Source organism: Oreochromis aureus, linkage group 1 (genome assembly GCF_013358895.1).
Source record: "Oreochromis aureus strain Israel breed Guangdong linkage group 1, ZZ_aureus, whole genome shotgun sequence".
Taxonomy (NCBI): Eukaryota; Metazoa; Chordata; class Actinopteri; order Cichliformes; family Cichlidae; genus Oreochromis; species Oreochromis aureus.
In genome coordinates, this window is record NC_052942.1 from 20,428,924 (window position 1) to 20,452,527 (window position 23,604).

Sequence of the window (23,604 nt, forward strand, 5' to 3'; positions counted from 1 at the left end):
ACAAATGATATAAAGATTGTAGTGTCAGGGTACTTCTTAAGAAGTAATATGGCACTATTGATGATCACATGCAGGTGGCATAAACTAAATATTCAGATGTGTTACCAACAAATGATTCATTAACAAAAGCAATGGAGCAGACTGTTTAGGTTCTTGTGGTTGTAATAACATCCATAACTGCAAGTTTGTCATTAATGTATTTTCACAGGTCTAGATGATCACATCTGTCTTTGTCATTTAAATGAGGTGGACTTGCAAACTTTTGCGCTCTTTTGGGTAAATTGCTGTCCACTACATACACACAGAATGTGCACAGTATTTCAGATCTAAAAGGAGTATGTAATGGACTTGCTGGCTTTAATGTAAAAAGCCTGTTGTGTAACTTTAATGAGGCAGTTGGACTAAAACAGTATTGCTCATCAAGGTAAACATCTGAGGAATAAGGAAATTGTTACTTGTCCTTTTACTCAGTGTTCTTTTTAATCGCACGTTTACTAAAGTTTTACATCACATAAGTCATTTTCACAATCATTCTACTTTAAAAGATTTCGAGACAGAGCTTATTGTTCTGTGAACTTCCTTGTTCGCTGAACGGCAGGTAAAGTGCATCTTTTGTTTGTTTGCTTTTGTGTGTTTGTGTTTTCTCTAATGGGCCTCAGATGACTGTTTGCTTAAATTTGGGTCTCAAAGAATCTTTTTTTTTATTCTGCCTGTACTCTCCACCCTCTTCTTCTATTGCTCAGGTTGAAGCAGAATTTGCCCGTCTTACATCTGTTGACCTGAAAGGGTTCCTTTTGCTGTGCTTGACCATTATGGAGAGGTTCGTGGAGCTGTACAAAATCAAGAGCGGCATAGGAGGGCTAACTAGGCTCATAAAATGCTTCGGTGATGATGTAAGTGTTCAACTGCGAAATCTAATCCTTTGTTTAAGTTTTAGGTTATCCAGTTCAACTGATGAACTCATTGAAAGAAAGCTGATAAGTAAAGTCTGTCATCATATTTCACAACTGGACATTTAGTGTGGTAACTTTTACAGAATCTATGTATATTGGTGGTAGGTTGGATATCATATTCTACTTGAATGTCCTGATAAGCCTGATTCAAAATCTCCAATGATAATCATATATTGATGGAATTATGCATCAAAAAGCTGTGAATTTGGAGCTGTCTACATGCTTCATAAACACTGTTTAAAAAGTGTTTTGTTTTCTTTTTGACTTCTTTGACCAGAGCCCTACACAAAGGAAGAGGACAGAGGACCTCATTTTCTAAAGGAAGATCCTCACACACTTTCAAGACTGTGAAGGTTAGCACTGTTTCTTTTAGTAAATTTAATAATGACAGCACCACAGTGGATTTTAAATGAAACATGTGGCATCTATGAAACAATAGATGCCACATGATAACATGTGTACTTTTTCCTCACCAAATGTATTATTACAAGATCTTTGACACTGGATTTGGTCTGGGTTTCAGAGAAATTAACTGGCAAGCTAGCATTGATATTATTAGTGTCTTGTGTTTATTCATGTCTTCACCAGGGTCTTTGACATTTCGCTGCTGTACTGTTCACTTCAGCTTTACGTTTGATTTCTCACATTGTATATTGTAATGGCAGAGATATTAGGATATTTAAGGGCCTGCAGTGGCTGCTACAGCTGTGGGGGCAATACTTTGGTGAAATGTCCTGGACCCTGGAAAAGAGACTGTGTAGACTGGGTAAGCAATTAAAGGTTACTGGCCCAGAGTCGTTGGGCAGCTGGGTAAAGGTGGATGTTGATATTCAGTGCCAATTATGCAACCTGTTCAGCCATGTCTATATGCTCTTTTTCATGCTGTTAATATAGGGGAAAAATAAACTTTAATCAATAAACTGATTAAAGAAGCATTGTCTATGGAGCCATAATCTGATCCTGTAGTGTAGCTGCAGTTTGCACATTTCATGTATTCTCAGCCAGATTTGGTTTAGAGCACAGCCAATATTTAGCATAAGTAGATTTAAATTCACACACTGGTGATGGCAAGCTACATTGTAGCCACAGCCGCCCTGGGGCGCACTAACAGAGGCGAGGCTGCCGGACACTGGCACCACCGGGCCCTCTGACCACCACCAGTAGGCAACAGGTGAAGTGTCTTGCCCAAGGACACAACGACTGAAACTGTCGGAGCCGGGGCTCGAACCGGCAACCTTCCAATTATAAGACGAACTGTCAACTCTTGAGTCACGATTCAGTCATCCACCCATGTGTGTGAATGACTGAATGTGTAGCACTTTGGAGTCCTTAGGGGACTAGTAAAGCGCTATACAAACACAGGCCATTTACCATTTAAATTGAAAATTTTGTTTGAATTCTGCAATTGAAGACATGCTCAGTTATTTATGAACATGGTCTTTGTTTAAAGCAAGAAATGGATTTGTAACATGGGGTGCATATATCATTCTGAAAAAACTTTAACAACTAATAAGTGTTACCCAAATCACCATCATCCAAAGCATCAGTATGGCTCTTCTTTGGAAAGACATGAATTGTTAAGCACAAGGGATATTGTGTAATTATAATTGTGTAATTTTTTTTTTTTATAGCCGACAGGTATTGAAGACACGTTTTCTAAGAGGATGAAAGTTGGCATTGCGATGGTGAAAGAAAGAAGACATCATCGATGTGTTGGTTGTCCTTGAGGCGGCAGTAATCCTGTCTAATCTGAGGGATGTCTCAAGTGCCATTTCCATGCTGATGGGCCTTCTTTTGCCCTCAACATAGACTATCCAAAGGAACTTAAGGACATCTTTGAAGTCATTCAGAACATCCTAATGAACATTGGTGGAAGGCAGTGCATCTCACTAGTGCATGGTCTAAGAAACAGACTCTTGCAGAAAGCCATGCAGAACTGTAATTGTATGCCTTAGTGTTAAGGACAGTTTTATTTTATTGTTTGTTTTTTATTCTTGCAAGTTCTCATTCTCACTTTTGTATGTCACTAAATGACTACACTTTACATTCCAGATTAGACAATTACTCATTAGTTCATGGTTTAAGAAACTTATGTGAACAACAATATAATGGTGGACTTTGCAGATGCTTATCTCATGCAAGTCAGTAGTTTTTCCTTTGTTTTGCAATTGAGCAGACTCAAACTGATGTTTCTGAAATATCCATCTTATCAAATGTTTCAGAAGCATGCACTCATTTTCAGAGATATTGGTTCTGTGGAATTTGTTGCAATTGTAAACGAAGACAAATACAAGAGTTTGATGTCTTAGTTGTTATAAACTGATCTTTACTGTCACTTATCAAAGGTTTTGTACTCTTTTAATATTTCAAGAGTTGTGCTAACAGGTGTGACTGAGCACAATGAAGTTTAAAAATTTTGCAAATGTAAAGAATAACTTTTCTAAAATAGCAAGTGTTCCATTGATACATTACATTAATGCAGACTTTATGTTGTTACTTCACAAGAATCACGACTGCTCCTAGAGTATTGGTCAGAATTTAATCTTCACCCAAACTGGGCTCAAGACCAAGTTCAAATTTATTGTTTCACAGGAACAGCCTTTGAGTTTTGATGGATTGTGAGCCTGATGAGCTACGTCACTGATTTTTCTGTTTCTCAGATGACTAAGATGGCACAATAAATGGTGAATGTTGGGTGCTCATGAGTAATTGTCTTGTCATGTTCTTAAAACAAACTTTCTGTATGAAATGATCAGATACACTTTAATGGAATCTGTGGGGTTTTTCTTTTCTTTCTGTAAACAACAGAAAATTAATTTAAAGGAATGTGGATATTTAAACCTGAGATCTAAGATAAACCTAACAGGTAGTTTTGCTGAAATGGATGTTAGAAAGCTAAAAAACAAAACAAAACTTAAGATGTTTAATACACATTTTTCTTTACATCCAGTCAATCAACTCTGATAATTAAAATGAAACTGATTTACAAGTTCACTCAGCTACCTTAAGGAGCTCAGTTAATTAATAAACTTAAATCAACTTAGCTAACAGGTTATGTTAGTTAAGCTAAAATTTCTAAGTTAAAAGAACTACTAAAGTATTTGAATTAACTAAAAACCCAAGTCAACTGAACTAGGACAAGAGTTTAAACAATAGATTATTTTAATTTAGCTGAAAGGGTTTTCCCAAGTAAAGATGACAATTAAAGGAGTTGAACTGACTAACAAATCTCAGTCAACTAAACTAAGATGAAAGTTTAGACAACATGTGATTTTTCATTAAGATAACAATTGGTTGTGTTATAAGAACAAACTCTATTTCTTGACTTAACTTAAAATTTTAAGGCAGCCCTGTACCTGATATTTTTAAGTTGAAACAACAAGTTATATTTTACAGTGTGGGCACCGAATAGCCTCAATAGCAGTGTTGCCAACTCCTTAGTAAGGAAAATCGCTATTGGCTGTCCTAAAAGTCGCTAAATGACGTCATCGCCTAATTTGCATAATTGGTCACACTAATGTAATTGTAACCTACGTTGTTGGAGAGAGAAATAACATCGTGGGAGGTGTGCTGAATGAATGATAAAACGACTCTGTGAAGACAAAACAAAGCTATAAAAATGTCCACGTGCACAGACTTGCACCCAAAAACTGCGTGACTCCTTGCTGGCTGTAACTCGCCGCGCGTGATCACCTGTAATGTTCTTTAAGAAGACAGACATGTGACCATTCCTATCCGGTTGTTCAGTCTGACGTCACTGGCCGTGTCTGGGCCTAAACTCTGCTGCAGGTCCATATATCAAACGATCACTGTGGCATTACTGAGAGTTGAAAAACTGTCTAAAGTCTTTCATCTTTAATAAAATGATCAGTGTTCTGCTCTACCAGGTGTAACAATTGAGTTTAACATCCAGGTATCCATGAAAATGGAATTTATGACATTTAACGGCGTTAGAAGTTAGCAGGAAGTTAGAAGCTAGCTTCTATCTAAATACAATATAGCATGTCCTGACTGCGGGGTTTTGGAAAAAAATTCAAACGTACAGCTCTGCTATAACTTCCAACATAAATGAAGACAGAAAACTAAACAGCAGTGACGTTTGTAGGGTTACTGAAGTTTGGCTAGCTGGTATATAATGATGTGCTACGTGACCGCTAGCGACACAGCTATGTTAGCATAACATAAAGAAGCTAACTTTTTTTCCACTCGATAAAAGTTAACGTGAGTGTTCTCGGTGGTCAGGAACAAATGTAATCGCATGGCAGGATGCTGTAAAAGGACTAAACTTCAGCCAGGAGAACAAGTGAGATAATCCATCCACAATACGAGGTTAGTCATTCATATACTGCTGCATGGGCTGTGCTGTAGTTACATCGTAAGGTTTTAAAAACTGAGCTTAAATAAATGATTAGCAGTAATAAAAGCCGAGGGAGGTCAACAGTGATCACTGACTGTTTTAGGAGCTTTTTGAGATTAAATAGAAGAAAATACAAAACATTAAACATGTTAACAACACAAAAGCCATATTAAATGCAGACTACTTTAGGCCCGGAAGTAGGATTCGTCACTGAACAACCGGATAGCCGTGTGTATCTGCAGGTGAATGAGTGAAGCTACATAAACATTTAAATTAGCAGAGCTTGCCAGCCATCATGGAAATCCGATAACAACACGGTGGGGGCTCGCTTCACATTCAAACTTTAAACGAAGGATTTTAAAAGTATTTGGTGTGGGTTAAGCCAGTAAGGCTATACGTTTGACATCCACACAACTTTCACTGAATCACAACAACAGAGGATCGTCGTTGTGCGTATAGCGGTTGCTAGGTAACGGCATGTCGCCGTCATCCCGGATGTAGGCGGAGCTTAGCGCTAGAATCCCTTTGATGCTTTGATGTCTTATGTGACGTTGCGTTAGAAAAATCCATAAATAGGGGTTAGTTACCCTTTTAGTTTAGTAAGAAGCATCGTTTCGCAGCCGAGCGCATTAGTTAACAGGAAACACCAATACAAATACAGAGATGAATCCTTTGACTGAAGTTAGGGAAAGTATAAAATCCAAAATGAGCCAGTTCTTTATGAACATAACAGAAGAAGAGTGGCATGCACTGAAAACAGGGTGCTCAGATGAGCACACCAAGCAGGCACTTGGCATGTTTACATCTGAGATGTTTCATATCACCATGTCTGAAATCATGCCAATGATTAAGGACTTTGGTGACTTTGGTGACGACCCAGGGGAGAATGTTAACTTGGGGGAGACGAGTTTGCAGGGAGTCGGGGAGAAATCGAAGCACTGTGCGTGCTGCCCCCATTCGTCCACCCAGCACATGAAGCAGGATCCACAGTCAGCTGATCTGGTATCAGATTCAGAATTAGCTGAGGGGCCAAAAAATGGACCAGTGGCTGAGCCCACCAAGGGCTCCAAAAGTAACGATTCCTCTCTGGAGTGTGAGGTGTGCGAGGCTGAACCCTCTGCCACTTCTGATGGTGTGAATGTGGAAGCTCAACTGTTGGACCAACAGCTGCTCGTTAAAGAGCTCCTAAATGCTGTAGTTGCACGCGCCTCGAGAAAGGCAAAGGTGCCGCCATCAGACTTAATTCCACAGCAACTCTTCCCGGCTCTGTGGGCGCAAATGAAAGAAAAAACCCTAAACATCAAACAAAATAGAATCAAAAGTCTTGAAAAGGCTATTTTCAAAGACATTACAAAGCTCCTGAAAGTTCCACCTGAACACGTTATCATTACGCTACCACTAGCTCAAGAAGTGGTCAATTATGTATTTAAAGATCACCTCTTCCGAAAGAAGCGAAACCTACTTAGAAGGCTATTCGCATGGTGTGGAAATACTGAAGATGATGGAGACCAACCATCAAAAACTAAGATCTCCAAAACACTTTTACAGGACTGTAAAGCTAATATATTTCCAATACCGGGGGAAAAATCACTATCTGGTGTTAGAAGCAGCTCTTATGATGCTGACCAAAAAGAGCGTGTGAGCACACTTATTAATGCTGTGCTCTCACATGCTGCAAAACCTTCCCGCCACAAACCTTCGGTTAGACTTCACAAATTACTCTTTGACAAGGTGATGTCTGATGACCGCATCAAAGACTTGTATATTAATGAGAAAAAATTAAAAGGTCTGGATGAGGTCATTTACCAAGAGCTCCGCAACAAAACGTTCTGTAAAGATGAGCATATGATCGTGTTACTGAATGACGGGGACCCGGTAGTGCAAAACTTGACGATCAATATCATTAAAAAGTACTTGATCGAGTTGATGGAAAATCCAGCCCTTAGAACGGCTGAAGAAGTTCAAAAATACAGGTCTTCTGTGGAAGTCTGTATTGAGGACTTGGTGAAGCATATCTTTGAAGATGCCGAGGTACCCCACTCTCCTGAAAAAGCCGATGCCATCTCCAAACGGCTGTTCAGTAAAGTCTGGCCGCGAATCAAAAAAATTCAAATCCCTGCTGAACATGTGATATTCCTCAGTAACATGGTGTACAAGTCTCTCTTAGAGAAATGGAAAGACCCAGCTGTGATTCTGTCATTCATGTCAGTGGAACACAGATGTGTTTATGATGTCATTATTCGGGTCTTCAAAGAGCATGCCATAACTATATTGGAAAGTCAACCTTTCATCAGCAGGTTCCTTTCCTCTGTGGGTCGAGCTACGGGGTTCGCACACAGACAAAACAAAATGAATGTTCTGTAAGCAATCCATCAGGATTGACTGTAAATATTTATTTAAAATTATTTGGACAGTTTAAGTGTATTAGTTGACATCAAACTCTTTAAATTGGCTAACAAGTCATTTTATAAACCCCACGACCGGCCGAGGCAGATGGCCGTCCCTCACTGAGCCTGGTTCTGCCGGAGGTTTCTTTCTTTTAAAAGGAAGTTTTTCCTCCCCACTGTCGCCGAGTGCTTGCTCAGAGGGAATTGTCAGATTATTGGGGTTTTGTTTTTTGTCAACTAATACACAGCTTATCTTATTGGGCACTCTAAATTGATTTTCTTTTAAATTAATAAAATCCTAAAAAGATTATATTGTGAATATTGCGTGTTTTTATTGTCACACAAATGTCTACATTTTCAGCCTAGACTGAACACGTGTGTGTGTCATTGTATTCAATCAAAGATTTTGGTAGCAACTATTGTATATGGCAGATGTTTTACTCTGATTACACAAACCTTATGTAGGAGTAGGTCACAGATAACAGGTATTCATTTGTAAATTTGACCTCTGACGTCACATTGATACAGGATGACAGGATAGTTGTATGTAAACTATAATGTGATATTTAGAATCCACATAGATCCACATATATTGGTATATAATCTCCTAAATGTTGCCAAACTGACCAATCTGTAAAGTTGAGGTTACCAGAAATTGTGTTGAACCCATCACATGGGTTAAATTACCATTAATGTTTGGGTTAAGATTTCTTCTTATTATAAAATTAAATTCATAAAAACTAGATTCAAAACAGATTTTCTCAAAAAATCTTTTTATTGCCATATGAACATAGACAGCAAATTTATAAAAATCTATCAATGAAAGTAAAATAGAAGTTTAAAAAAAAGTATATAATTCATTATATTATATCCATTACTTCAAATCAGTCTTTTGGTTACAGCACATGTAAATGCATGTAAACACAGATGAAGACATGATATGTAAAGGCTGCTCTGTTTTTAGAGCAAATCTAATTTTAAAAAAAATCTTAACTTTAAAAAACTGATGAATTGATGATTATCTCAGCACATACATCAACACTTTGGAAAAGTGGCAAGAGGGAATCTCCCACTAAGATCATTTCATGCACCTTTATGAGCAACATTTTACACTTCCATCATAGCTAAATGAGCCCTCATTCATTTGATCATATTTGGTTCATGTCCTGGGATTCATCTGTTCCTGGGATAGATGACAGTGTGAAGGAATTCCCAAGCTGGGCGCATGACTCTGGGTAGCTTGCATCAAAAACAAAAAATGCTTTGATGCAGCCATCAACACACTTAGACTCCAAAACACATTGCTTGCATTAACTGAACTTTCAAAACAAAGCTACCTTAAATTACACAACTGAAACATATGTGTATTGTTTGTGTATTTATACACAAACACTCAGACATATTCAAATGATTTAAAAAAAGTCCATTTACCTGTTACTACCACACCAAATCTGGTCGTTAGTACTTCCTGGCTTGTGTAGCCACTATGATCCTGGAGCATTTCCATTGTGTTCTGGAGTTTGTACGTGCTTTGTCTCTAGGGGCCACCGTAAGTATATTTTTATTTATTCACTCCACATAAAAGCTAATAAATAAATTATAAAATACAAAAAAACTATTTACATTTCAACTTTTAACTTTTTAAATTTTCAGCTTTTTCCTTTTAAACAAATTTCAAGTGAAGCAACACAAAACACTGCAAACCACAACACAACATAGAATACAACATAAATTAAAATATGCAAAACAAAAAGAAGATGCACATTCTCTGTCATATAGGTCTGGGATGATTTTTGGGAGAGTGTTTTCCTGCTTGGAATCGCATACATAGGATTCACTGCATGGATAAACTTTCTGAATCCTTTATCATCCGCAACTGAAAATAGTTGTGGATGATTACTATACCTTTCTAACGTGACGATGTTGTCTCTTGTTGTTGTCCCTGGCTCGCTATCTCTCTCTTTCCCTCCCGCTCTGTTCCTGTGCTACTGCGACTTTAACTACCGGGTATATTAGATGTTTTTTCTATGATTTATTTTATGATTTGCAAAAGGTTCTCCCTGATTGTACTTTTTTCATTATTTTTGACTCCTCGAGGACACCGTAGTAATGTGATCGGAACTTCCGATTCACTGTTTTGAAAAGGTAAACTGGTTTGTGCTGCATTTGTCTGCATTTTTTGTTGTTATTGTTGTTGTTTCCAATGCTTGTTATTGTGCTAGTGTTTACCCTCACTGTTTCACAAACGCTATTATGCAGATTCGAATGCAGTATGATTTTATTCTATCTATCATTATGATGCACGATAATATTATCGGAAGGTCTTTATAGTAACAAAAAGAGGAGGAATAAAATACTGCTTAAAGAGTGAATTGGATCACATACGATTTGATGAGTTGCAGTGCATTTGTAAAGTTAGTGTTGTCAAAGTTCAAAGTGCGCTGCATTACATAATCAGAGATGTTGCAAAACCACACCCAAGTGTAATGAAGTTTACTTGCTGATTCGTGCATGTATAGCAGATACTTATAAATATAGCTATAGAAATATGCTGGTTGAGCCAATCATGCAATAGAATTTAATTGCATGGGAAATATCTGAAGTGCTGTGTGTGTGTGTGTGTGTGTGTGTGTGTGTGTGTGTGTGTGTGTGTGTGTACTCCAGTGCTGCCAGTATGGAGGGAGATCCTCTCTCAGCCCTGTTTACTCCTGCTTTTGTGATGGATGTGGACAAAGCGAAGAGGAATGCCCAGAGGATGATCGAGCGCTGCCAGAAACTGGGAGTCCAGCTTCGTCCACACATGAAGACCCACAAAACCCTGTATGGATTCATACGCTCACGCATAGACACGCACACAGCACATGCTTACAGACTTGCTGTGTATACAGGATTCTGATGAGGTCTGTGTGTGTGTCCAGTGAGTGTGCTGACATTATGACGGGTGGATCACAGAGGTGCATAGTGGTTTCCACCCCGGCAGAGGCCTGTTTCTTTGCTGACCATGGATATGATGACATCCTCTATGCCTACTCTATTCCCTTTGATAAGGTTCTCTCAGCTCACACTTTAAATGCGTCCTTGTTTTATATTCTGTGAATCATAAAAGCTGTAAAAAATTAGAAATGGAAAAAATATATTATTAATAACTGAGCCTGCTGAAAATGTATCAACTATGAATCATATTTAGTAATATTATCACTAGCAACAATACATATATTTAAATATATGATACATGTATATCGCCATAGCACTTGCATGTAAAATAGCATTTCTAATGTATGTCTCTGTGTCTTTAGGTAGAGCGTTGTGCAGCCCTGTCAGAGAGACTGGATCTCATCCAGATTTTATTGGACCATCCTGATGCTTTGGAGCAGCTCCGAAAAAGACCCCTGAGAGATGGTCGGCAGTGGCACGTCTGGCTCAAACTCGACTGTGGCAATGGGAGAGGTAAACGTGCAGGGAAACTGCAATAGATCTAATCATAAGTGCCTGAGCTACACTTCACCTCTCTGTTAACACGAGGTTTGATCATGCGTCAGCTCTTTGTCATAGCTGGCGTCCTGCATTCGGAGCCAGGAGCGCTCAAACTGGCTGAAGCCATCGCTAAGACGGAGGGCGTGGAACTTAGAGGAGTGTACGCCCACTGTGGGAATACCTATTACTGCACAGGAGTTGAGCAAATACAGGCTGTTGCCCAGGAAACCACCAAACTGACTCTGCAGTTCATTGAAAAGCTGAAAGTTTAAAAAAATACATGTACACTGACTCATTAAAGCTGCTCTAATCAATCATTTTATCTCACTGGCTATTTAAGAACACACACGACATAAAAGCTGTTGCTCATACAAAATTAGTTTTTATGACCTATTTTAACATCTTTGTTTTAGTTTCACAGCCCACAGGTTTCTTGTATTGAGTCACACAGCTTTGTTTCCAGAAGCAACAAATAAATCATACATCATATCTAAAAATGATGTATCCCATCTTTTGCACCAGGCTGTAAACATGTTTATTTCTGCTCTAAATTTGAGCATTTTCTTGTGGGTGTGATTGACTCTTTTAGAGCCACCTGGAAAAATAATTCTGCATTAACTTTGTCTTTCAACTGGTTTTTTGTTTGTTTGTTTTGGGGTTTTTTGTGTCAGACTGAAGGCTGTTGGCATCACCTGTAAGTCCAGCATTGGCTCCACCCCTACCTGTAGCCATCCAGTCAAAGACATGGCGCAGCTTAGCGAGGTCCACCCGGGAAACTACGTCTTCTATGGTGTGTACACATAGACCCACTGTTTCCTAGTTTAAGTGTGACGTGTAAAATCCACTTTTCGTTATTTGTTGTGTATATTCAATATTCCCAGCGTGACCCAGTAAACATGACAAAGACCATGCCCTTTGACTTCACATCAGATGGGAAACGTGGAAGAGACATAAAGTGAGTAAAAAACGTCCTAAATGCAGTTAGAATTTATTTAGAACTACAAATTAAATTTCTTTTAGTAATTATTGTTTTTTAATGTCACAATTCCAACCCTGCTCCTTTATCCGGGTTTGGAGCGGCAAAAGTGACCCGAAATTGGCACTCTGGTGGAGTTACTTTGTGTGTGTGAGTGTGTGTTTATAAGTAGTTTTAAACCTTGTGATCCACAAAACAGCATAACAGTAAAAGAAGAACTGACTGCGTTACAGTCAGTGCGGGAGCAGCGGCTTCGCTCATGCGCGATTCATTTGCCGTTTGGAGGCGTAGGTGTGAACATCTCCTGCCCTGATAGCAGCTGGGGGAGGACTATCCTCCGCCTGTGAGTGCTTTGGCACGGGTGAGGTGCCCATGGCAGCACCGCTGCTTGTTGAGAGTAAAAGCGATATGCGTTTTCACGTCAAAAAGTCGTCATAAATAAGTCTCCAATAACACCAGAAAAAGTCGCCAGATTTGTCGCTAGTCGCTTTTTAGAAAAAAAAAAGTCGCTAAGGGGTCTGAAAACTCGCTAAATATAGCAACAAAGTCGCTAAGTTGGCAACGACCTAAAGCATCTTTGTAGAAGAAAGAAGAGAGGATCAAAATACCTGCAGAAATAATGACAGGGGGTAATATGTCATGTGTTGTTGTTCATCTGAATTTGTTATCATCTTAAATAGACAGTGAAAATCTTACTTTCTAAGCTGCAGAATTTAGAGTTCATCTTTAAAGTTCACTGAATAACTTGTTTGCAGGAACACTACTATTTTTATTCTGTTCAGAAACAAGCAGGGTCAGAGAAATGAAAGTTCAGCCAAGCCCACCGGTGTCCTGAGTGTGCAGCTGCAGGTTGGGGTGGTGGTGGGGTTATTTAACCTGCCACTTCTTTCTGTTCTTTTTAATGCTGTTCAAACCTGCATTGAATCCATAAGGGTCAACAGAATATGTTGTATTTAAAACAGAAAAAACAATCTAAAGTTTATTTGATCAAACAACCAAACTATCATTTTTTTGCTTTGTTTTAAGACAGGCTTTAAATGCTGACAAAAACACTGCTCTGTTTTGAGCACTGCTAAAAGTTCAAAGCAGCAGATGGCAGTAGAAGTCTACTGATTCCTGGCAGAGAAATAACTGTAATTCCTCCAGTCATGTCACTATGTGTCATGTCATGTCATGACATGTCATAGTGACATATCTTACACTGAAAAAAATCTATCACACACGCCTATATGCATGTATAAATCTTTTTTTTTTAACTTCCCTCTCGCCCCTGCGGCTGGACTTTATCCGTGAAGCTCAGATTCTCTAACAGAGACCCGGGAGCTTGAAGGTCCTGCACAGTCTCTTTGCTGTTCCTAGGCCTGTGCTCTTCTGGACAGAGATCTTGGATGTCATTCCTGGAATCTGCTGGAGCCTCTTGCCCAGTTTGGGTGCCACTGCCCTGAGTGCCCACAGGGATCACTGTTGCTTTCACATCTTCTCCCCAGCTCCTCTCTCAGCCATTTTTATATGTATACACCAGGATTTCAATTAAAGAACCTGTGCATACTGGTACCATAAAACCAGTGACCAATACTGTTAATTTATGATGTCTGTGGCATAAACATTACATTGGGTGATGGTCCAATCATTTTTAAGCAGTCCACATGTTTCTTTTGCCAAGACTTGGGAGAATAAGCCTTGAGAACAATTTACAAAAAAAATAAATTACATATTGAGATATCCTTGTTAGACTTTGTATAGGGGTCTCTTTAACACAAAATTTCAATAACTTGATGGCGCTATTAGTGATCAAGTTAGCAAAGGACCCAATATGCAGGCCAAATGCAGACTCTCGGGTTGGCAATTAAAAATGAGGAACTTATGCAAAACTTACTGTGGTGGGAAAATCCTATGACTAACAAAAATTCAAAAACAATAACAAAAACAAAAACAGCAGCTAAACAAATGCAAAGAATTAGAATAAAAAGAAACCAGAGCGCAGAAACAAGATGGACGTGAATAGGGGACCATAACAGAACACCTGAGACAGGTTTGAAGCTTAAGGTACAGAAAAAGAAAAGAACAACAACAATAGTTGAATAATGATGAAATTAAACCAAATAAGAGACTGTTTCACAGTGTAGGTGTGTGGAGTGTTGAGCAGAGGATCTGAACAAAAGATGAGCTCTTTATTGGCTCTTTAGCAAATCCAAAATGTAACACAATCCGAGGAAAAAGTCCAAAAACACAAATTCGGAACCTGTACAGGGAAGCTAAACCAATAACGTACACGGATAACTCACTGGTGGACTAACTGTTGGCAAAAATAGCAGGAACTGGAGACGGCTGGGGAACAAGCCATAGCTAAATAAGATTAAGACAGGTAAAAGCAATCAATTCAACAATCAGGAAATAAAAGTAAGTAAGTAAAAGTTTTTTTTGTCTGCTTATTCTGTTGGTTTTTGTTTTTTGCCCTTTTTCCCCGTTCCTCTTCTCAGCTGTTTTTCTTTCCCTCTTTCTTTCTCCCCTTTCTTTCCCCCAGTAAAGTCTGTCCCGTATTCAGCAAGTGAAAATAAAATAAACAATAAAAGGTGAATCAAATAGACCATTACGGCAAGGCTGGAATGGTCCATTTGGTAAAGTAAATCCGTTGGGCATCTTTCTTTGCCTTTAGACAATAATTCTGATGGCAAAAGAGCCAAACGGGACAGGCAAAAAAAAAAAAAAAAAAAAAAAAGGAAGTAAAAGTAGGAAAAGCCACCACTTAAAACTAAACGTCTTAAGAAATACACAAAGGAGACTAATACAGACATGGTTATTAACACTTCACAAGAAGTGCAAGACAAGAAAGGACCAAGAAACCAAACATAAACACTGGAATTAGAACTCAATTACTACAATAAAACCACACTCCTTGTATTAGAATAACATTAGAGACATGTGCCAACATCAAAGCTCTAATTTTCACTAATTTTAAAATAGTGAGTTGGATTTTTTGTGATCTAATAAGTGCAGAACTTCATAAAGATAAGATAAGATAAGAAAAGATAAGATAAGATGAACCTTTATTAGTCCCACATGTGGGAAATTTGTTGTATTAAAAAAGAAAGTGGACAGTGCAAAGTTACAGCAGCAACAATGGGGAAAAACAATGGAATAGAATAAGATAAAAAGAATAACATACTATATACAATAGAATAAAATACTATGTTGTCAGAAAAATTACAGTTTGTGGTATTTCACATGTGTGGATGTGTGTGTGTCTGTCTGTGCATGTGTGGTCATCTGCAAAGTCTTTGTTGTGGAGTCTGACAGCAGTTGGAAGGAAAGACCGGCGGAGTCTCTCCGTCCCACATCATGGGTGCCGCAGCCTGCCGCTGAGGCACCCACATCATGGGTGCCGCAGCCTGCCGCTGAAGGAGCTGCTCAGTGTCTCAGAGTCTCCTGCATGGGGTGGGAGATGTTGTCCAACAGGGATGGCAGCTTAGCCACCATTTTCCTGTCACTCTCTCTTTCTGTCCCCAGTGGAGATGTTGCCGCCCCAGCAAACCGCACTGTAAAAGATGGCTGAGGCCACCACAGAGTCATAGAAGGTCTTCAGGAGTGGGCCCTTCACTCCAAAAGACCTGAGCATCTGCAGCAGGTACAACCTGCTTTGCCCTTTCCTGTAGAGAGCATTTGAGTTGTGAGACCAGTACAGTTTATTGTTCAGATGAACAACAAGGTACCTGTAGCTGTCCACAGCCTCAATATCAATACCTTGGATGTTTAGTGGCTGCAGAAGTCTACCACCAGCTCCTTGGTTTTACTGGTTTGGATTGGTTTTAGTGTTGATCTGTAGGCCGTTCTGCTGGCACCAGTCCATAAAGCCTTAACACTAAATAGTGACTAGAACTTAAATGCAACAAGTACATGAAGTTTAAGATTGAGGATAACAAAAATATCAAAACAGGAATCGAAAATCAAACTAATAATAATCAGGGAACCAAACAGAAAACACTTAGTCAACTTGAATCCAAAGGTTCCTGAAACAAGGGGCACAAAACACCGAGAAGAAACCCAAAAAACAGAAATTCTACTACTGTAGGGTTTCACAAGCATCTCAGGGGTCTGTGAGTTAAAGCAGTGCATTGTAGATACAGCATATTACACTGTGCTGCTTATTTTTTTCTCTCTTTTTGTGATGATGGAGCGATTCAGAGTGAACTTGAGGCTGTTTCAAATCTTTCATAAATTAATGAAAACTTATTCGCGGCTCAAGAGCAAAACAGTTAGATCATAACACGAGCAATTAGGAAATTCAATACAAAAATGTTACTGGTGGCCTTCAAAACTAAATTGTGAAAAAGAAAGGAGACACTGTGTCAAATGACCAAAACACACATTAGGTGCAAGGATTTGTGCTGCAATCTTTCCAAAGCAATAATTTACCTTTGATTAAGATAAGATAAGATAAGATAAGATAACCTTTATTAGTCCCACACGTGGGAAATTTGTTATGGGGTGGGAGATGTTGTCCAACAGGGATGGCACCCCAACAATTTGTTTGATTGTTGGATTGGTTGGCTTTTGGTTAACTTATAAATAAATAAATTTCAAGTATACATGACGACTGGGTTACAAATAATTAGAGACCCAATCATAGAGGATAAAGCAACCCCAGAGCTTAATGCTATTACCACCACGTTTCTCCAGAGAGATGGTATTAACCAGGTGATAAACAGTAACTTGGAGTTCAGCCAGAAAGCTCTGTTTTTATCTCATTAGAGCAGAAATCGTTTTAGCTCTTCCCCTTAGTTCTTTAAACCCCATATGGTAAACTCCAGGTGGAAAGAGTGCCTTTCTAGCTGCTTTACAATGATGGAGTGGTGCTGAGATTATTGCCCTAATGCCTCGCCACAGTTATCACAGAGATCTACAAAGAATACCTTGATGTTTAGTACTTGTTTTTTGCCACAACATGCAGTCTGATCTGTAGGACCTCAGAGACACAGGTGTACCTTCCAGAAGGTTTCAGTCAGCTTCAGGGCCATTTAAAGGTTGATTAAACCAAACTTACTTTAACATAATTTGGATTGCCAAAGGGTGTAAAGTGTTGGAAGACTGACATTTTGTTTTTAAACTTGCAAAAGTTTCCAAGTATATATTTTCAGTTGTTCAAAATTGGCTACTGAGTTCTGAATGATATACAAAAGCAGTTTTATTAGTTTCATATTCTGCAAAATCATAAAAGCTGTCATTTGACTTCTGCACATTTGAGATAAATAGGCTGTAACAATATTCCCAGGGCTGCTTTAAACTAGCTCAGCTGTAATGTTTCTAACAGTGCTGTTGATTGTGATATGATGAGTCTAAGATTACCTGGAATCTGAGCGCCCATGAATCACTCTTTTATTGTTTCAAATAAACCAACATCTCCCCAGACTGTGACGATATTTCGCAACGTCACCGAAAACGCCCGAGGGATTAAAGCACGGCTTGAGTTGGGCTGATGAATGTGTTGTTTTGCGTTCAGAGGAGGCACTGTGACAGGCTAATAAATATTCATCACAGTGACAGTGCGAAAAAAAAGATGAAGCTGTGAGAGTGAGAAGGAGAAGTTTCTGTCCATATGCAAGGGAAGCTTATTTTTCAAGAATTAATCGAATGTTTATGCAACAGATTAAATGCATTCCACACTTGACATAACGCAGAGCCAACAAAAGCAAAATCGTAAAACTATCTGCTTTTACACAGATGCACAAAGCTCATACAAGATGTCAGAGGTGCTATCACAAGAAAGGTGTCAGACAGAAATCTGCGTGATTGAACAACTGAACAAAGGTGTAACATTGAGTCAACATAGCAGAGCAGTCAACTGGCACTGAGCTTTTTGAGATAAAACACTGCTACATGCTGCAAATTGAAAAATGCTTTCTATCCCTGACATAAAATTTCATTGTTACTTCAAAGATAAAACTAAAAAATAAATAAATCTGGGCCTCCCCTAAAACAATAAGGGCATGGATGATTAACTTCTACACTTGAGCTGCACTATATTTACAGCAGGAAGATGAAGAAAGCTCTTCCAATGGGGCAAAAAAGCTAAAAAAAAAATGGTTAACTGGGGGTGCTTCTTCCTTACAAATTGGAATTGTTTGAAGTGGATGTGTAAAGTAATTTGAATTGATTTTCACTAAATGTGGTGCTGTACATTATGGCCAAACATCTTCACTTTGGTCTCATCTGTCTAGATGCAACTTTGCAAACCCAAGATGTGCTCTTTTTAGAGAAACACAAGCTTTCTGCTTACCTGTTCAAACAGCCATACTTGTGCTTTCTCTTTATTTTGGCACCACCTGACCTTTGGGTGAAGACCAACAAACTACCAAAACCAAAACCTGGAAATAATCAGCTAATTAAGGGTAGCACCACCTGGCTGGTACCTACCCTCGTCATTCCTATGGAAGCAAGGTTAAGGTTGGACTTTGTTTTTTTCAGGGTTGCTTGTGAAAACTTTCTTTTTCACATGAATGTACCATGTTGAGTTAAACAGTTTAAGAGCCAAGAGACGTTCCACTCTTGGGAGTCTCCCACTTGTGATGAACAAACAAACCAACAAACAAAACTTGCTTGCTTGTGTCACTTTCCAGGTCTTTAGCAAATTATTGACAACTCAACTTTGGTGCTAATTTTGGTTGCTCTGTGGCTCAAAATCACCAAAATCTTAGAGCCGATAAATCATATTCCATATAGTGCATTTTTCAAAATGCCATTCTAGTCTAAAATGTACACACCAATGGAAATTAAAAAAAAAAACCCTATTAAAATATTAAATATTAACAAAATATTAAGCATCAAAAATACTCTCAGACATCGCATTAGGCTGAAGTAATAAATAAGTTGAGATTCTGTTGTAATGAAATCGCTAATCAGGTTACCAGCTCTGTGCTGCCTTTGATATTTCTGTCTTTTTATGGCTTCAAAACGATCGATTACACAGGAACAAAGAATAGAAGAGAAAACAGGTTAAAAGATATTCAGTAAGTGCATTTCAAGGACACATTTTCAAGGACACATTTACAAGAACCTAAAAGCTAGAAATTTTTAAAGCACTTTATTGCCATGCTCACTATACATTGTAACGCATCTTTAACGTATTATTACTTTTTTGTATATAATTTGCCCGCTATACACTTTTCTTCGACTTCTTTATTAACACTGCATGCGACTTTCAGTTTAGTTGTAACAGTCGGCGTTTGATCGGCTTTAAAATCACCTCCTATATTAGATGTTTAACCGAAAGGCAGCGTCCAGGTGACTGATTGATGGGTAACACAACACTAGAGATCGCCATTGAGCCACGATACACGCGTGGTTCCGGGCGAACGTGAATGGTGAGTAAATGTGCCTTATCGACTGTATAGGCCTTTTGGCTGTAATGGCATTATTATAATAATTAAAACGCACAGACTGCTCATGACACTGTCACTAATGAAAAGCTTACTATTGGCTCAACACGTGAGCGAGAGTAAAACGTATGGGCTACAACTTGGACACGTTATGCGTAAAAGGTATCAATATTCGCAGAGATTCTCACATGAATCCCACTGATTAGGCTATCGATCCGTAGTGAAACCAGTAGTGAGATGAGAGTGATCAGCACTTACTATTTAGATCAGTAATTCGTGTAATTTATTTATACTTAGGGGTTTTTTCCTCCCTCTTCTGGGCTCTTTTTTTATCATCTCACAGAGTAGCGACAGACTTCTGTAGCAGACTGTATGATTACTAGAATCGATTGTCTGTCAGAATTACCTCTATTATTAAAAAGCTCGGAAAGGCTCCGGTTCAAATGACAGTAGGAGCCTCTCATTGTGCAGCTCGGAGTGAAAGAGAGGCTTTGGCTCTGTGTGATGAGATGAAGACCTCAGATGAAATGGTCAGCAGCACCGAGGGCGCACGGATTCCTCGCCTCGGATCTGAGTAGACGACCTCCTACCGACACCCCGCCCGTCTGCTTGCCGTCTCCTCCCCTAAAACCCTTCCTGCGACCAACCCTTTGAGCGACTCTGGGCTTAAAAAAATAGAGACTGAGAGAGAAAGTGAGAGAGAGAGAGATAGCGAGAGCGAGCCAAAACACATACTCCCAACATCACTTAGACTATCTTCTCCAGCACAACAAGGGGAGGAGGACGCACAAGTGCAGGCGCGTCCATGCGTGCCAACCGGCAGACGAACAAGACATTAAAGCGGGCAAAGGACCACAAATAAATTGGAATAAGACTGAACTCTTTGGAAAAGCGCACAGCTTTGCAAAAAAACAAACAAACAACCAAAAAAAACAAAAGACAGTCTAGATGAGTGAATGGTAAGAAGAGTCATGCATCTCAACGGAGGAGCAGATAACAGCAAAGGTGAGCAAAAATATTTCAGCGGCCATCAGTGGATAATTTTAATCAGGCTCTCTGCATAGTTCAAAGCTCTCGCGTTGATTGCCAGATGCCCTTGAGTGTGCCATGTTGATGTCAAGTAATGATGCTGGGGGTCATTCCAACAAGCTAATGGTAACTGCTGTCATGGTTTTATTAGTGCCTGTTTGCCTTTCACCAAAACGCACTGAAAAGCTTCGCATGGTAGTGAGAAGGGGTGCTGCAATACACCCAAGGTGGCAATATAGTGACTGTCTGTGAGCCAGCCACTTGAGCACTTGTTGTTCTCGATTTGGATCCAGTGTGCACGGTCGCATCCTTGCACGGTCGTTCTTGCACGGGGTGACCTGAGCATACATGCACAAGGTCATTTTGATGAGCAGCCTGTCGTGTTTGTGCAGCTTCGAGGTGCGTGTGTTTGTATTGTTGTCTGTAACTGAGACGAATGCGTGCCCTCCGCTGTGGTCGGAGGGGGAGAATTAGAGAGCAGACGGTGTGTAACGACACAACGCTTCCTATCAAGATAAGTACCGATGGCTGTTGATGCATCTGCGAGAGCCGTGGTGTTGGTAGTGGGGGTAATTTTACTCTCAGTCTTGGAACCGAGGTCGAGGTCACTGACTAACACCTGATGCTGATGGAGATGTGCCTCTGAATGTCTGTCGACATGACGCAGCCCGTGTCTTACTGTGCACTGTAAAATAAACAGCAACTGGACTTGTGTCCACCACACCCACGCACTCAGCAAGTTAAATGTATTAAAATGACTGGCATCAAGTATATGGCACTATGATCTACAGGCTGATTATTCAAACTACTGCATGCAATAGTCAGTACCCCATAAACGTGAGATATCTGTAGTACAGTTGTGGCCAGAAGAAGTCTTAAAAAACCCCAAACTGAAATACTAAAGAGCAACACCACAGTGTAAGTGCTGAAAATCTTTCAACTTTTTATTTTTTCACATCTGAGCAGCATGCTGATAATGATGTGATACAGTTTGAATTGGAGTACAGTATTTCACATTTTTATTTGCAAGTGGTGAGCTTTACGGGAGGCTAATATCTTTGTTTTTACAAGCTGGAAAGCGTGCTGTTTGGTGAGGAGTTCCCCATGTGGAGAGGGGTGACCGGCACAGTGGCACACTGCATCGCCCCTCATCTGAAATGTCTTACGACCTCATTGCCAGATATGGTTTCACCAGGGACAAAAGATGAGTCACCATCTGCAACTGGAAGTGATTTCATGATTACATGACAGGCGTGTGTGCGTGCGCGTGTATATTCCTGTATTACTCTGCTCGTGGGGACATAAATGTGCATACAGAGTCTCGATGTGTGGGCATGCTTTCCTTCTGGGGACGAAAGGAAAGCATGCCCACAGTGTAAATTACAATAATTTAGTTTGAAGATGCGCTTAAGGCTAGGCTTGGGTTAAGATGTGGTAATGGTTAGGGTTAGGGTTAGGGAGTTAGCAGCTATGTTAAGGGTTAGGGTAAGACTGTAGCAAAGTAAGTTAATGTTCTCGGGAGTGATGGAAGCGTGACTGCATGTGTATTTGCACATGTGTGTGCTTGTGTGAGACAGAGAGAGTATGTGTGTTTGTGTCTGAAAGTGAGAGGGAACGTGTGTGAGAGAGTCGTGAAGCCAAAAGGTATTAACCAAAGGTTAAGTGTAACAGCAGAACTCGGGCTAAAGCTCGGCTCCTTATATATTGAAAACACAGAAATAAATATTATAAATGTCACTGAATAACATCAGTGATGACGGAGACACTGCGTCCAATATAATAACAGCTTCTTTTTTTATTCTAACAGCGAAAATATTACATGTGGCATATTAAAGATGTCTGAAGTTCATGAAGTTAATGTTCTGTATGGCAGCTGAAGCAGATGGTGTTTTATGCTTATAGGCTGTTTACTGTGTCAAAATGAATCAGATCAATGGCTCAGACTCATTACCAAAAAAAATTATAGCCAGGCCTCCAGCTTTAATTGTCACATTGCATTACCTTAGATAGTCTAGACAACACAGAAACGCGTTTTCCGGCAGACACAATCTATTTCAAGATTAATTTTAGCAAACGGTTCAGTCAGCAAAGCGTTTGTAATTTGTCTTAAAAACAACCGTGAGTGTTCTTTCTGGAGCTCATACATTTTTAGCTTCACGGGGACAGCAATGTAAACTTCAGCAGTCGTTAACCCTCTTCTGCACCGTGACGCGAATTGAGCAGAAGGGTGTCAGTCAAACTTTGAGTGTCGTTTACCGCTGGATTAATGTGTTTGTGTAGATTTTACCTGGAGATTGAATTGTTATTTTTCCCTGCTTGTTGGCTCTTAAACAGTAACTGTACTTTGGTTTAAAATCATCCTCAATTTACACTTTCCTATGAAATAATACATTTGTAAAACACTGCATCAACAGGCTTCCCGAGTATACCTTTAGATGTAAAATGCAATCACTTGGCCTTTTTGTCGTATTGGACTTCAGTGCTAAAATGTGTTTTATGAGGCCACCGTGACCTCTAACCTTATTCTAATCAAGTGAATGGTTTTGCCAAATGTAATGAAATCCCATCCACGGGTTCCTGTGGCGTTGCTTTCACAAATACTGGGACAGATGTGAGGTAACACGTACCCTGAGATTCATAAACCAAATTCAGATTTGTTCATGTTTGAATCTAAATGAATATTTGTGCAAAATTTGTAGAAATCCTCGCAAGATGTTCAAATTATATTGTGCTCAGAGTCTGAAGCAGACAACCCGACATCGTAATGCCCAGAGCTCATGGTGATGAGACTTTACTTGTTTATGTGACCAAGATTAAAAAACCCCAAACTCATATTGACTTTACCATAAAAAAGCTGATCTGGCAAACAAATAATCACTTAAATGCATTTGCTGATTGTTTTTCCAATTATCTCCAAAAATACCAATTGTGGCCCCTCTTAAGTCACTTCAGCTTCACGATGACATATTGGTGACAGGGCATATGAATACTTTCATATTTACTCATGATATCCATTAATTCTTAAGTCAAATTTTCAATATCAGATTTCTTGTAA

At 39.4% G+C, this 23,604-nt stretch overlaps 2 protein-coding genes across 3 annotated transcripts in view; both read left to right on the plus strand.

The window, feature by feature from the left end:
- The first annotated feature begins 5,242 nt into the window (after nt 1-5,242).
- On the plus strand, nt 5,243-11,466 carry LOC120439295 (D-threo-3-hydroxyaspartate dehydratase-like). 2 transcript variants are annotated; one of them, XM_039610149.1, is made up of 5 exons: nt 5,243-5,282; nt 10,362-10,517; nt 10,616-10,745; nt 10,994-11,144; nt 11,250-11,466. In XM_039610149.1, exons 2-5 carry the CDS (start codon nt 10,372-10,374, stop codon nt 11,441-11,443), a joined length of 621 nt encoding a protein of 206 aa, XP_039466083.1. In that variant the 5' UTR covers nt 5,243-5,282; nt 10,362-10,371; the 3' UTR covers nt 11,444-11,466. The 2 variants fall into 2 exon arrangements, with proteins under 2 accessions (XP_039466083.1, XP_039466076.1); XM_039610142.1 differs by lacking the exon at nt 5,243-5,282 and adding an exon at nt 9,815-9,842.
- Nucleotides 11,467-20,356: 8,890 nt separating this feature from the next.
- Nucleotides 20,357-23,604, plus strand: part of syt7b (synaptotagmin VIIb) — a 110,679-nt gene continuing 107,431 nt past the window's right edge. The window contains exon 1 of the mRNA XM_039608432.1: nt 20,357-20,525. Within this exon, the coding sequence (XP_039464366.1) occupies nt 20,477-20,525 (49 nt within the window). The 5' untranslated portion in view covers nt 20,357-20,476. The remainder of the gene's footprint in view (nt 20,526-23,604) is intronic.

What these genes read in the sequence shown, in the direction of transcription:
- LOC120439295 (XM_039610149.1), top strand. Translation starts at nt 10,372, where the DNA reads ATGGAGGGAGATCCTCTCTCAGCCCTGTTTACTCCTGCTTTTGTGATG. An exon ending in ACTCTATTCCCTTTGATAAG is followed by an intron (nt 10,746 to 10,993) that starts GTTCTCTCAGCT and finishes CTGTGTCTTTAG; the next exon opens with GTAGAGCGTTGTGCAGCCCT. An exon ending in CGACTGTGGCAATGGGAGAG is followed by an intron (nt 11,145 to 11,249) that starts GTAAACGTGCAG and finishes TCTTTGTCATAG; the next exon opens with CTGGCGTCCTGCATTCGGAG.